This window comes from Vigna umbellata, chromosome 6 (genome assembly GCF_029865625.1).
Source record: "Vigna umbellata cultivar VRB3 chromosome 6, Vumbellata_1.0, whole genome shotgun sequence".
NCBI lineage: Eukaryota > Viridiplantae > Streptophyta > Magnoliopsida > Fabales > Fabaceae > Vigna > Vigna umbellata.
This window is the reverse complement of record NC_142170.1, coordinates 28,506,636-28,520,260: the sequence shown is the minus strand read 5'-3', so window position 1 is coordinate 28,520,260 and position 13,625 is coordinate 28,506,636. Positions and strand designations below refer to the sequence as shown.

The window sequence follows — 13,625 nt, the reverse complement described above, 5'->3', positions numbered from 1 at the left end:
TTGTATGCGTTTATACGCGTTCCCTGTACTGATGCCGTTTGGCTTTTGTTAATTCTGGTTTAATGTAAAGACTGTTTGTGATTACTGTTAACTGTAATTAATTCTCAATTATGGTAATTACTGTATTTTGGGATGTTACATTAGTGGTATCAGAGCAGTTTTGTTCTTTTAAGGACACTGTAGGGTTATGAGTGCACTGTGTTTTTGCTGTGTGCTTATTTTATGTTTAATGAGTTATTATTGTTTTAACTCTTGGACATAACTAACGCTCGTTTTTCTCTGTATCCAGAGAATCAATGGCACCCAGATTGCCTCCCCCTCCTCAACCGAGTGAACCTGATGCTTCCAACAACTCTAGATTGTTGGAGAACGTCATTGAGAGACTCCAACAACAAAATACCACTCTCATGGAACAAAACGCCACGTTGATGCATCAAAACCAAGCTGCCATGCAGAGTCTAGAGGCCTCTCGTGCAAATTCTGAAACTACACAGAGGCAGTTGATGGAGATACTTGCAGCCACTAGAGGTGCGTCAGGAGCCTCTTCTTCTAACGCTGCCCCGCCTACTGCAGAATGGAGTTTGGAGAGCTTTCTTCAACATCATCCCTCCAAGTTTAATGGAAAATGCCTTCCTGATGAGGCAGATCATTGGCTGCGGGACATTGAGAAGATTTATAATGCAAAGAGGTGCCCTGACGACAACAGATTGGCGTTTACTGAGTACTTGTTGACTGGTGAGGCCAGCCACTGGTGGACGAGTGTGAAGGCTATCCTGACAGACACTCATGCTCCCATCACATGGGAGGTTTTCAGAAACAAATTTTATGAAGAGTATTTCCCAGACAGCGTTCGCTATGCTAAGGAAGTAGAGTTTCTTCAGTTGGTGCAAGGGGGAAAGTCTGTATCAGAGTACACCAATGCCTTCAAACAGTTGTTGAGGTTTAACACTATGGCCACTAGTGAAGAGTGGCAGTGTAGGAAATTTGAGAATGGATTAAGGAGCGACTTGAAGGTGTTGATATCAAGTTTATGCATTCGGTCATTTCCTGCCATGGTGGAAAGAGCCAAAGTACTGGAGAAAAATATGGCAGAGGTGGAACGACAGAAGAAGCAGCCACAGGTGGCTAGAGGACCGGCTGTATCCAGGGGTACTGCCAACGTGAGAAGTACTCCTTACGCTCGTCCAAGTCAATCTAATGCAAGTGGATCACGAGCATTGATCACTGCCGGGCAACCAGGAAACGTTACTTGTTTCCAGTGTGGAGGACCACACTATCGTTCGTCTTGCCCTCAACTCGTGGGAGGAAAATTCTGCACTCGATGTAGAAGAAATGGGCACTTGGAGAGTGAGTGCAATATGGGTGGACGAGCTGCGTTGAGACCGCAAAACGCTGGCAGAAATCAGACTAGAGGAGGACGAGCTCAAGCAGCTGGACGCGTGTATGCGATTACTGGTGCAGAGGCAGCCAATTCAGGTACACTCATCATCAGCACCTGCCTTGTGTTTGGTACCTCTTGTTGCGTGTTGTTTGATTCGGGAGCAACGCATTCCTTCATCTCGAAGGCGTGCGTTTGCAAACTGGGATTAGAAGTGAGGGAGATGTCTTTTGATCTGGTGGTGTCAACACCAGCAGCGGGAGAGGTTAGGACGTCCTCTATGTGCGTCCGGTGTCCTATTGAAGTAGAGGGGCGTAAGTACAAGGTTAACCTCATCTGTCTACCTCTTCAAGGTTTGGAGGTGATTCTAGGAATGGATTGGTTGGCTACCAATCACATCCTCATAGATTGTGGGAAGAAAGAGTTGGTGTTTCCGGATGAAGAGAGTGAAGAGTTGAATGTAACGCTCGGCCAGTTAAAGGAGGATATAATGGAAGGCGCGAGCTGCTTCTTGATCATGACGCATGAAGATCAAGAGCTTGGAGAGTTGAGGCGTGAACGAACGTCCGTCATGGGCAGTAAAGAACGAACGTTCATTATGGAGGAGTTTTCAGATGTTTTTCCAGAAGAAATTCCAGGGTTGCCTCCTGTGCGTGAGGTGGAATTCACCATAGACCTAGTGACCACGGCAGCCCCTATATCTGTTCAACCTTACCGTATGGCACCTGCAGAATTGGTTGAACTTAAGAAGCAGATTGAAGAGCTTTTGGACAAACAATTTATCAGACCGAGCGTGTCACCATGGGGAGCGCCTGTGCTCTTGGTGAAAAAGAAGGATGGTAGCTCTCGTTTGTGCATAGATTACAGACAATTGAACAAGCTAACCATCAAAAACAAATACCCCTTGCCAAGAATAGACGATTTGCTGGATCAATTGCATGGGGCCACTGTGTTCTCGAAAATTGACTTGCGGTCTGGATATCACCAGATTAGAGTGAAGGAGGATGACATTCAGAAGACTGCTTTTAGGTCTCGTTATGGACACTACGAGTATGTGGTGATGCCGTTCGGTGTGACGAACGCTCCAGCCATCTTCATGGATTACATGAACCGCATATTCAGACCTTACTTGGACAAGTTTGTGGTCGTTTTTATAGATGATATACTCATCTACTCTAAGACCAATGACGAACATGAAGAACACTTGAGGGCAGTGCTGAGCATATTGAGGGAGAAGGAATTGTATGCTAAACTGTCCAAGTGCGAATTCTGGATGAAGGAGGTGCAGTTTCTTGGGCATATTGTGTCCGCTGGAGGGATCTCGGTAGATCCAGAAAAGGTACGTGCAGTTATGGAATGGGAACATCCGCGTTCAGTCACGGAGGTGAGAAGCTTCGTTGGTCTTGCGGGCTACTATAGGCGTTTCATTGAAGGGTTTTCCAAGATAGTAGCACCGCTGACACAGCTTACAAGGAAGGACCATCCTTTTGTTTGGACTGACTTGTGTGAGGAACGTTTCCAAGAGCTGAAACAGAAGCTGACAAGCGCTCCAATTTTGGTGATTCCGGACACTGCCAAACCCTTTGAAGTCTACTGTGATGCGTCTCACCAAGGTTTGGGGTGCGTTCTGATGCAAGAAAGACGAGCAGTGGCGTATGCCTCTAGGCAATTGAAGATACATGAGAGGAACTACCCCACACACGACCTGGAATTGGCAGCGGTTGTGTTTGCATTGAAGATTTGGAGGCATTATCTATACGGATCCACATTCCAGGTCTTCAGTGACCACAAGAGCCTCAAGTATTTATTTGATCAAAAGGAGTTGAACATGAGGCAGAGGCGTTGGTTGGAATTTCTGAAAGACTATGAGTTTGAACTGTTGTATCATCCTGGGAAGGCCAATGTGGTGGCGGACGCGCTAAGCAGGAAGGCAGTGCATGTCTCATTAATGATGGTGAAGGAGCTGCACTTAGTGGAGAGTTTCAGAGATCTGAGATTACAGTTTGAGTTGGAGCCTAGCAGTATCAAATGCTGTAACCTTAGAATAGCTAGCGATGTATTTGATCGAATCAGAATGAAGCAGCGTGAGGATGAAGATCTGGTGAAGATATTAAACTCACTCGTTTCAAAGAAAGATAAGGAATTCAATACAGGAACGGATGGCATGCTGCGTTACAAAGGTAGGACGTGCATTCCTAACGATGGCGAGCTGAAGCGGATTATTTTGGAGGAAGGCCATCACAGTCGTCTTAGTATACACCCTGGCATGACCAAGATGTATCAAGACCTCCGAAAATCGTTTTGGTGGCCTGGAATGAAGGGTGATGTCGCTCGTTTTGTGGCATCATGTCTAACCTGTCAACGAGCGAAAGCAGAATATCAAAGACCTGGCGGCTTGCTTCAACCACTGGAGATTCCTGAATGGAAGTGGGACAGCATTTCCATGGACTTCGTGACTCATCTACCACGAACGGTTAGGAATCATGACTCAATATGGGTGATCGTGGATAGATTGACGAAGAGCGCCCACTTCTTGGCCGTGAATCTGAAGATGTCTATGACAAATTTGGCCAAGTTGTATATTAATGAGATTGTTCGTCTGCATGGAGTACCTTCAAGCATAGTTTCTGACCGAGACACGAGATTCACATCTCGTTTTTGGCAATCCTTACAAGGTGAATTGGGAAGCAAGCTGCAGATGAGTTCAGCATACCATCCGCAAACGGACGGCCAGTCTGAGCGTACCATACAAACTTTGGAAGACTTGCTGAGGACTTGCGTCCTAGATCACTTAGGCGCATGGGATGAGGTACTGCCTCTTGTGGAATTCACGTATAACAACAGCTTTCAAGCTAGCATTGGGATGGCGCCGTTTGAAGCTCTGTATGGGAGGAAGTGCAGAACGCCACTTTGCTGGTTTCAAGAGGGAGAGAACGTGCTAACTGGACCTGAGCTTATCCAGCAAACTACTGATAAAGTGAAGTTGATCCAGGAGAGACTGAAAACGTCCTTGAGCAGACAGAAATCCTATGCAGATAGGAGAAGGAGACCATTGGAATTCGCTGCAGGTGATCATGTATTTTTGAGGCTGAATCCAATCACCGGAGTGGGAAGAGTTGTTCGTCCAAAGAAACTGTCTCCCAAGTTCATAGGGCCGTATCAGATATTGAAGAAGATTGGACCAGTAGCCTATGAGCTTGCGTTGCCTCCCCAGCTATCAAATCTGCATCCAGTTTTCCATGTGTCTCAGCTTAGGAGATACATAGCTAATCCTTCTCATGTCTTGGAGCTGGAAAACATTCAACTGCGTCCAGACCGAACGTTGGAGCTACAACCAGTCCGCATTGAAGATGAACGCACCAAGTTATATAAAGGAAAAGATATTCATTTGGTGAAGATAGTGTGGGACGCTAAGACTGGAGATTCAACGTGGGAAGTGGAGAGTGCAATGAAGGATTTGTATCCGCACTTATTTGCTTGTAAATTCTGAATTTTCGAGGACGAAAATTTTTGTAGTTAGGGAGATTGTAAAACCCTGTATAATTAGCAATAGTAATTCTGTGTTAAACCAGATTTATGCTCATTATAATCCATGCTTATCCTATTAAATCCCATTTCAAATCTGTTTTTAAAATCCCTCTGCTGTGCAATAACACCGTGCCACAACATTCTCTGAAACGCGCACCACTGCACACATTCAGTGCATTAAAAACGCACCAATCTGTGCATGCACGCATGCCACGTGTCGCAGGAGAAGCTTCCAAAGCAGGGTTTGGGGTGCAGGTGGCAGGCTGGGAGACGCTCGCCTGTTTTGACGTGGAATCCACCAACATTCTGAGTTTTGAGAAAACTCTCTCACTTGCACGCACACTTCGTCTTCCTCAGAAAACCAAACCTTTCATCTTCTCCAACTTCTCACTAAGAACCTTCATCTTCTCTCTACCATTACTCACTTCTCTCAACTCCAAACAATTTTCTGAAACCATAGAAACGTTCACGGGCCAGTAAGCTTCGTTTTGATCCGAACATCTTTTGATCCTGTAACTGGTAAGTTCCCAAGCCATAACCTAGTTCTAGAATTTCTAGGAACACTGTTTTAGTTGCATGCAAAGAATAAAATCTGAGTTTCTGAGTTCTCTTTGGTTAAACCTAGTTGAAGAGCGTAAGAAAGAGCTTAACGGGTAGAAAGCCCTAGTTGGACTGATTCAAGTATACTGTTAAACGTTCACTGCAAATCCGGGTAAGGGAAGCTTATATATTTAATTTATACTGTATGTTGTATGATCTGAGCTGTATGAATGAAAAATATAAGGTTTGAGTTGTATGGATGATCACTGTTATTGTGCATGTATGAACTGCATGATGTTTGAGCTGTATGGTTGACCACTGTTATGGAATCTGGTTTTCTGATTTTGATTTATCTGTCATGAACGATCACTGTTGCATGGATTGTATATGTTGTTGGTGGTTTGAAATGCATGTTGAATTGATTATGTATGAATGGAGTATGGTTATGGTAGAGTTGGAATGATTAAAATGTTGAGATCTATATGAGAAACGATGTTGATGGTGAATTAAATCTGGAATGAAAGTTATAAAGTTTATAAATTGGAAATCTGGAAAATTCTGTTAAGCTTGAGAAATCTGGAATTTTAATCTTCCCCTTTGATAAATGACGCTCGTCACTGTACGGTCTTAGACCGTTCGGTTTTCATTAAAATAACTTAGTTTGGAATTCATTCATTTGGAATGAATTCTGCTCGAGAACGAGCGTCCCCATTTTTGTGAATGAGCGTTCGGTTCAGCTCAGTATAGATAAATGTTTGAAACTTTATAAATACTTGACGTTCGGCCTCAAGTCGAGCGTTCGTCCTCAATGACGTTCGGCCTCATGTCGAGCGTCCGTCTTCGAGAGCGTTCGACTTCATGTCGAGCGTTCGTCCTTGAAAGCGTTCGACCTCATGTCGAGCGTTCGTCTTCGAGAGCGTTCGACTTCATGTCGAGCGTTCGTCTTTGAGAGCGTTCGACCTCATGTCGAGCGTTCGTCTTTGATAGCGTTCGTCCTTATGTCGAACGTTCGTTCTACAGAGCGTTCGGCCTTATATTGAACGTTCGTCCCAATTGGCGCTCGGTTTTATACCAAGCGTTCGTTCTGATTTGTGCTCGGTCATTGACCCAGCGTTCGTCCAAGCAGGGTTCGGTTTTATAACTGAACGCTCGTCCATATTATTGAATTTTGAGCGAACGTATCTGGCGTTCGTCCAAATTGCTAATTAACGTTCGGTCTTTGACTGGCAGTGTTGTTTTCTGAAATCAATTCATATTTGGTTGTTTATCTAAATACTTTCTTACTGGTTTAATCCTTTGGATTCTACCTGGATTCTTTATACTTAAAATCTTTCTAAGTATCATCCATATCTTCTAAGATCAGTCCCTTCAAATTATTAAGTGTCGAAACGTATTAAGTGGATAAATGGTTCGTTTCTTTTGTTCAGAAACGAGAAGGTAGGAGTACTGTAACAGGTTGGTACCTATTGATTAAATGATGAACGTTCGTGAATTTAAGGGAGTGGAATACAGAATGAAAATGTGAATATGAGAAAAGTTTAATATGGACGAATGATAATTTGAACGAATTATTGGAAATTGATTTTTAATGAGCGTTCCAAGGAGGATCGTCTCAGATATGATGGATTATTGAAGTTTTGTAAAGTATGACTGTGGGCATGCTAATGCTGGCTTGGTCCATCCTGATATTCCGTGATACTCATCTTCACGTAGAAGGGAGTACTCATGTGGGGGAATGGCAGGAGGTCTTTCGTATCCCTCACTTAGCAGGGGCGAAGGATTTACCTCGAGTGGCAGCTGTCGAGTGAAATACAGTTACCACACCACTCGGGTGCAAGGACGCCTGTAGCTACACGGTTCATACAGTCCGGACGGTCTGTCTTTTATATACGTATCTATATGGTTGTTAATTGATAAGTTTACATGTTGTATGTGTGGATTGAAATGTAAGTGTATGTGATGATTGTATAAATTTAATATTATAAGCTTACCCTTGCATTTCCATTGTGTTGTCTCCTGTACATGTATTCTCCGTCTTGTCAAAATGCAATGATCATCCGTTGTGGATGTGAGCAGATGGTGGTGCATCCCTTGAGCAAATGCTGGAAGAAGAAAATTTGGATGAAGCCAATCTGGTAGAGGTTGAAGTGAAGGCCGAGACTTAGTGGTGCTCGTTAGTATAGTACTATGCGTGTTAGTGTAAAAAGAACGTTCGGCCAAGTATTTTGTAAGGCCGTTCGTCTTAAATATAGATTTCTTCATTTTGACGTACGCTGTTTATATATCTCGGAGCGTGCATTTTAGGTTTCCAATTGTATGCGTTTATACGCGTTCCCTGTACTGATGCCGTTTGGCTTTTGTTAATTCTGGTTTAATGTAAAGACTGTTTGTGATTACTGTTAACTGTAATTAATTCTCAATTATGGTAATTACTGTATTTTGGGATGTTACACATTTTCATAATACCATTAATGGTATTGCTTGAGAAAAACTTATTCACCTTGGAGCTTCATTCACATACAATATATCAATGTAATGAAACTTTGATAATTTTAAATTGCAATTAATCATAAAACGTGTTTCTTATAATAATTTTGTTAAGATTTTGCTTATTATAAAAAATATTGTTCTCATTGTATCTTTTATTGTTTATAAAATTGTATTTTTAACACTATAAGATATTATTGAAAATAATCTACTTTATTTTAAAAATTAACTATAATTTTGATAACTAAGTAGAAAATATATACATAAATAATAATTTTTTTGACACACTTAAAATTTTTTACATTCATTTAGTACTATTTTTATTTATTTTTTACTTTTTTTTTAAATACAAAAGTTTACGTTTTTATTACTTTATACATACGTAGCATGGAAACTTAAAACAATCCTTAACAAATAAAAAACCCATCACTCTATTTTAAGAAAATTACAAATATTTCTAAAAATGGAAACAAATTGCAATCTTTTTTTTTTTTTTTTAATGAAATAGAAGATCATAGAACATAACGAAAAGAGTGTTGGGGAATTTGCAGACTCCAAGATCCCTCTTTTCGTAAGAACCCATTTCTCCTTGATCCTCCAATCTTCATTCTTTGCCCTTTAGAGGCTTCAAATCCGCGAATCAACAAATGGGTGTTGTGTTAAAGCTAGTAGACGCCATTCTGTTCCTGTTCTTCCTCGTGATAGCAGTGGCTGCTCCTCTCATTGATGCTCAAGCGTGTCTTCCCCTGAGTTATTTCCCTGAAATTCTTGTCCAACTCAAGGACCACTACACCCACGACTATGGTGATTACCTTGTGGCTGAAAAGCCACACTTTTTTGTAGGTCTTGTTTGGCTTGAGCTTCTATTCCAATGGCCCCTTGCACTCCTCAACCTCTATGCCATTCTCACTTCCAAGCCTTGGTTCAACACCACTTGCTTGATGTATGGTGTCTCTACCTCTACCTCCATGGTAACTCTGTCATCTTTCTTTCTATCTATCTATATGTCTGTCACCTTTAAATTCATATTTTACTTCTTCAATTTTTCCCATTTTTTATAATCCTATGAGCAGGACTGCAGAGAATACTTATTTTTCTTACAGGGAAAAAGTTTCTACCTTTTTAATGGCCCCTCGTTTTTATTTTTTGTATTTTGATTAATATGGTTGCATGTTTGTATGGATCATGTGTTAATGTGAACGATTATGCTTCTGGGGGAAGACAGAAAATGGATATTATTCTCTTTTCTGATGTTTGGATCTTTGGATCTAGAAAAGCTCTAACCTTTTGGAGTTACTAGCGACCATTCAATTAGAACCAATGCACTCTTTGTTTACAGGGATCTGCTATTATTGTTGGTTATTATTACTTTGTTCTAGCACGAAAAAATGTCTTTTTGCAGCTGTTAGATCATGTTGAATTGATTACATAGGTTGCTGTCTAAATATAATGAAAGCAAAATTTAGGCAATGCAATTGTATAGGTTCGATTTTGATTTTAATAGGAAACTATGGTCAAGATGTATTGAGTGGCTTTATAGTTTACTTGCTTAGGTGTTAATTACACTTTGGTTAGAATTATTGTTAAGTTGAAACTCTGAGAATGAGAAAATATACAATCATTTGACTTTTCACAAGGATACTTGTTTCACTGAAGATGGAGGTGTAATATTAGTCTTTGATCCAGCCATAGATGTGAGTAACAATGAGACATTGGTTGTTTGTGGGTTGCAGGTTGCTATATTATCAGAAATGATGAATTCGAATAGGGCATCTGATAAGCTATTAACACTGTATGCCTCTTTCATGGGTTTGGGTGCTCTGGCTCTGCTGCGAGGATTGCTCACATGTTCATCCAAATCAACTTCAGCTCTAGGCAAAAGACCTGCATTGATGAGGAAAAAGAGAGCTTGAAATTTTCAGGAATGAATCAAACGTGAGAAAATGGAAAGAAGAGCATAACCGTAGGTTTGAGGGGATGAAGAAGCATGCCAAGGACCCCTCATGAAAGCAAATTTTCGTATGTTTTTTATCCCTTTGACTTAATATCTGAGAAAAAGATTTTGTATCAGGTGAACATCAAATTCCATCATGTTGCATATTTGCTGACATATTTGCCATGAAAAGAAATAAAATTCCATCTACTTGGATTAGTTGTTTTTAGCTCTTAATACACAAAAATGATCATCACTGGTAGAGGACCAGTTTCTACTTGATATATATGACTGTTTAGTTAGACCCCCTTCTTGAATATTGCTATTCTGAGAATTTTTAATGCAGAATATATTCATAATCATGTCAAATGAAAGCTAAAGCATGGACAAATCAAATGAACTTGAAGAAAATGTTAAGATATTAAGTTAAAATTAATCGAAATTTTGTGGATTCCATTAAGCCGGTTAAATGAAAACTTAAAATACCAAGATGGATATGCTTTGTCTCTTTGCATAACAGTTACTGAGATATGTTCTGCGTATGTAATAATTTACCTGGATAACCCAGTTGACATGATGTCATGTTCTCACACCATGAGAATCTTCTCTGAGCTTGAATAATAACTGGGACATGAAAGGATCAAAATAATATACAGAACAAAAATATTTTGAATTTCATACCTATAAAATAAGATTCTGTAGCAAAGTTAATTTTAAATAAGAGTTAACACATCAATGAATTTGTGAGTCTTATATATATATATATATATATATATATATATATATATATCCGGAATTCAAATTCATACTTGTAATCTTAATCTATTCTTTAATGAAATCAGAATATAAGAAATTAAATGATTAGTAAACTGCCAAAGAACTCAAATGTTTCATCTTAAAGTCAGTTGATATTAAACCAAACTGGTTATCCAATAGATAAGTTTCTATTTCAAAAACTGAGATAATAATGTGAGATATCTTGACTCACGCATGAGGACACAAACAATGTTTTTGTTAAGATCAATATGATAATCAATCAATGAGCTTTTCATAATGAAAAATTATAAGAGACCATAGGTGAAATGTTTGTAAGGTTTTACGTTATTCTTAATGGTCTTGGACTACAGTAAATGGTATAACGTAAAAGAGAACATGAGGAAATCACTGTACAATCCTCTCCTTGAAAAAAAATTGGACGAGTTTATGGGTTTTTAAGAAATCATGATTCAATAAAAACAGTACAAAACAATTCTTTTTTATTTATTTTTATGCCCCTTCTCCTCCCTCTTGAATATAGAATTAGGGAAGTAAGGATATGATTCAAGAAACTCCTCCAAAATAATTTTTGGAAAAGAAAAAAACAGTAAATGGAATTGATTTGTCATAAATTAAATGTGGCTTATTATAAATTAATTAGTAATTTTTTTTGTAAAATTTCTATACTTTTTTATTTTTAATGTGAAAAAGTCAGTTTTATTTTCTTCTGCGTACTTTTTTTTTGTCTTTATGAATAAATTAATTTTAAAGTTTCCTAAAACACATGAGTGGCTTGTATGGAAATTTAAATGAGCATTGCTTTTCTAACAGTTTTATGTCTCTTGGGTTGTTTGGTGCTTATGGGCAAAACAATGAATCCGATTATGTGATGACCCCCAAATTTTTTAGGGTATTTTTCTCCCTGCACCTCCAAACCTTCACACTGCACCTTCAAGGTGATATGTTTACTCTTCATTAAAAATATATTAAAAAAAATTAGAAAAGGAGTAATAATTGTTTATCAAATCGCATTTACTGTACCATGCACAGTAAGTCTTTATTCTTCACGTTTCATTTTTTTTTTCTCTAGTTCTCGTCTCACTTGTTCACGTTTAATCATTTTATTTTATATTTCACACGTTTTTGTTTATTAAGGTTTTAAATTTTCTATTTCTTCAATATATTTATTTTTATTGTTTTAGATGTACTGAAGTAATCGAATTTGGTAATCCAGTTTATAAATTATTAAATTTCAAAATTCAATTTAAAAAATCATCCATTTTTTAAATTCGATTGAAAAGGTTGCTGAGTTTTGAAATTCATCGTATTTTACAATTTGATAAGGAAAATTACTAAATTTTGAAATAGAACAAAAGAAGTTACTTGATTTTGAAATTTGATTAAAAAAATCAACATCACCTATGTATATTCCTTATCTTACCTCAAGATATCAAAGAGAAAGGAAAAGGAAGGAAGTCGATGATCAACATAATGTGAAGAAGTTGATAGCTAGTTCAATTTAGCAAATGTTTAATTTTATACTAAAATATTAAAACGGTGGTTTGTAGCCATCTTTTTGAAATGCACTTGAGTCATAGGAGATCTTTCCCCGAAAGCCACGATAGAATTTCCATGATATATCTTGGTACAGCTCCGCAGTTATCACATCCCCTTTGAGCTGCACAGAATCATTCCCAACATAGACACTTGCAACTGTCAAATTACCTTGCAAAATGCAAACCATTACACATATTCCCATAGTCAGAATCCCCCAAAAGCCTGCACCTTTCTATACGCCCAAAAACAGAAACCACTCAATTTCACTTAAAACTATGAATTTTATTCAGAATTTCATAAAACTTACCTTCTTGTGTATGAAGTAGTTGATTCCAAAGGCCAAATCTCGATTGGCCATATGAGTAGAGGTGTCATTTGAGCCCCTGGCCCATGGGTTGACCCTAACCCCTTCTAAAATCAAGCCCCAATTTTCTAGCCCCCTTAATAGGGGGCTTTTTAAAAGCCCCAACCCCTAAAGCCCCACATAAAGTGGGTTGGGATAGGGTTAGGATGGGGCTAGCCCCCAAACTAAATTAATTCACTTTTAATGTTTTTTTAGTTATTTCTTATATTTACTTTACAAGTTCAATAATTTTCAAAATTTACATGATATTTAATATCTTTTTAATTAAATATAAATGTATAAATATTGATTTTATAAAAACTTGTTTAAAATAATTTTTTAATTATAAGTATATTTTAAATATATAATTTTATTATTTTGGAAAGTTAAAAAAGAAAATTTTTATTATTATTTTTATTTAAAAGAAAATGAAAAAAATTTCAAAAAAGAAATTATAAAAGTAACACAGTTGAAAATTTGATTTTTCAATAATCGAATTCTGATATCTATATAACTATTTGAAATATTAATTATGGATAGATTTTAAATTCAAATCTACGGATTGGATGAATTTTTAATATCGGTGTAAAATTTTTATTTTTTATAGTTTGTCATATAAAATTCTTTTGTTGAATGTTTTGTATAGATATATATACATTAAAAAATTAAACCACAAACTTTGTAAAGTTTAAAATTAATTTCAGGTAATAAAAGAACTAACTTTTTAGTGAAAATCCTTGTTAGGCAAAATTCTTATAAATATCATATATGTTAGTATATAAGATCTAGATGTAATCCTAGTGGTTATAAAATCATATTTTTTTTCTAACCTTTTAGATTAAATTAATATTTTAAAATCATACTTATCTTCATCCAACAAAGGTCGTTTTTATTGAATTATTTATCATAATTGAGCCAATTGTAATAAAAAATAATTAAATAATAGATACAATATTTTTAAATAAATATAATGTTATAATTTATAATACTAAAATTAAAATTATTATTGTATTTAATTATTAACATATAAAATAAATAAAAATTATAATAATTATAATAATAAATAAATTACATCAATGTCTCTTAATAAGAAACTAATAAAA

The 13,625-nt window shown here is 37.4% G+C and overlaps 2 protein-coding genes across 2 annotated transcripts; both read left to right on the top strand.

Moving 5' to 3' along the window:
• Positions 1-296: 296 nt before the first annotated feature.
• On the top strand, positions 297-5,563 carry LOC148197152 (uncharacterized). The gene is made up of 6 exons (XM_088093617.1): positions 297-1,731; positions 1,786-2,407; positions 2,588-3,098; positions 3,216-3,317; positions 3,381-3,558; positions 5,532-5,563. The coding sequence occupies exons 1-6, from the start codon at positions 297-299 to the stop codon at positions 5,561-5,563; spliced, it is 2,880 nt and encodes a 959-aa protein (XP_087949743.1).
• Positions 5,564-8,447: 2,884 nt separating this feature from the next.
• Positions 8,448-10,150, top strand: LOC148197151 (uncharacterized). Its single transcript, XM_088093196.1, has 2 exons — positions 8,448-8,904; positions 9,667-10,150. The coding sequence occupies exons 1-2, from the start codon at positions 8,581-8,583 to the stop codon at positions 9,844-9,846; spliced, it is 504 nt and encodes a 167-aa protein (XP_087949322.1). The 5' UTR covers positions 8,448-8,580; the 3' UTR covers positions 9,847-10,150.
• The last annotated feature ends 3,475 nt before the right edge of the window (positions 10,151-13,625 follow it).

What these genes read in the sequence shown, in the direction of transcription:
- LOC148197152 (XM_088093617.1), top strand. Translation starts at nt 297, where the DNA reads ATGGCACCCAGATTGCCTCCCCCTCCTCAACCGAGTGAACCTGATGCT. An exon ending in TAAGCAGGAAGGCAGTGCAT is followed by an intron (nt 3,318 to 3,380) that starts GTCTCATTAATG and finishes CTGAGATTACAG; the next exon opens with TTTGAGTTGGAGCCTAGCAG. An exon ending in TGGCATGCTGCGTTACAAAG is followed by an intron (nt 3,559 to 5,531) that starts GTAGGACGTGCA and finishes GGTTAAACCTAG; the next exon opens with TTGAAGAGCGTAAGAAAGAG.
- LOC148197151 (XM_088093196.1), top strand. Translation starts at nt 8,581, where the DNA reads ATGGGTGTTGTGTTAAAGCTAGTAGACGCCATTCTGTTCCTGTTCTTC. An exon ending in TCTCTACCTCTACCTCCATG is followed by an intron (nt 8,905 to 9,666) that starts GTAACTCTGTCA and finishes TGTGGGTTGCAG; the next exon opens with GTTGCTATATTATCAGAAAT.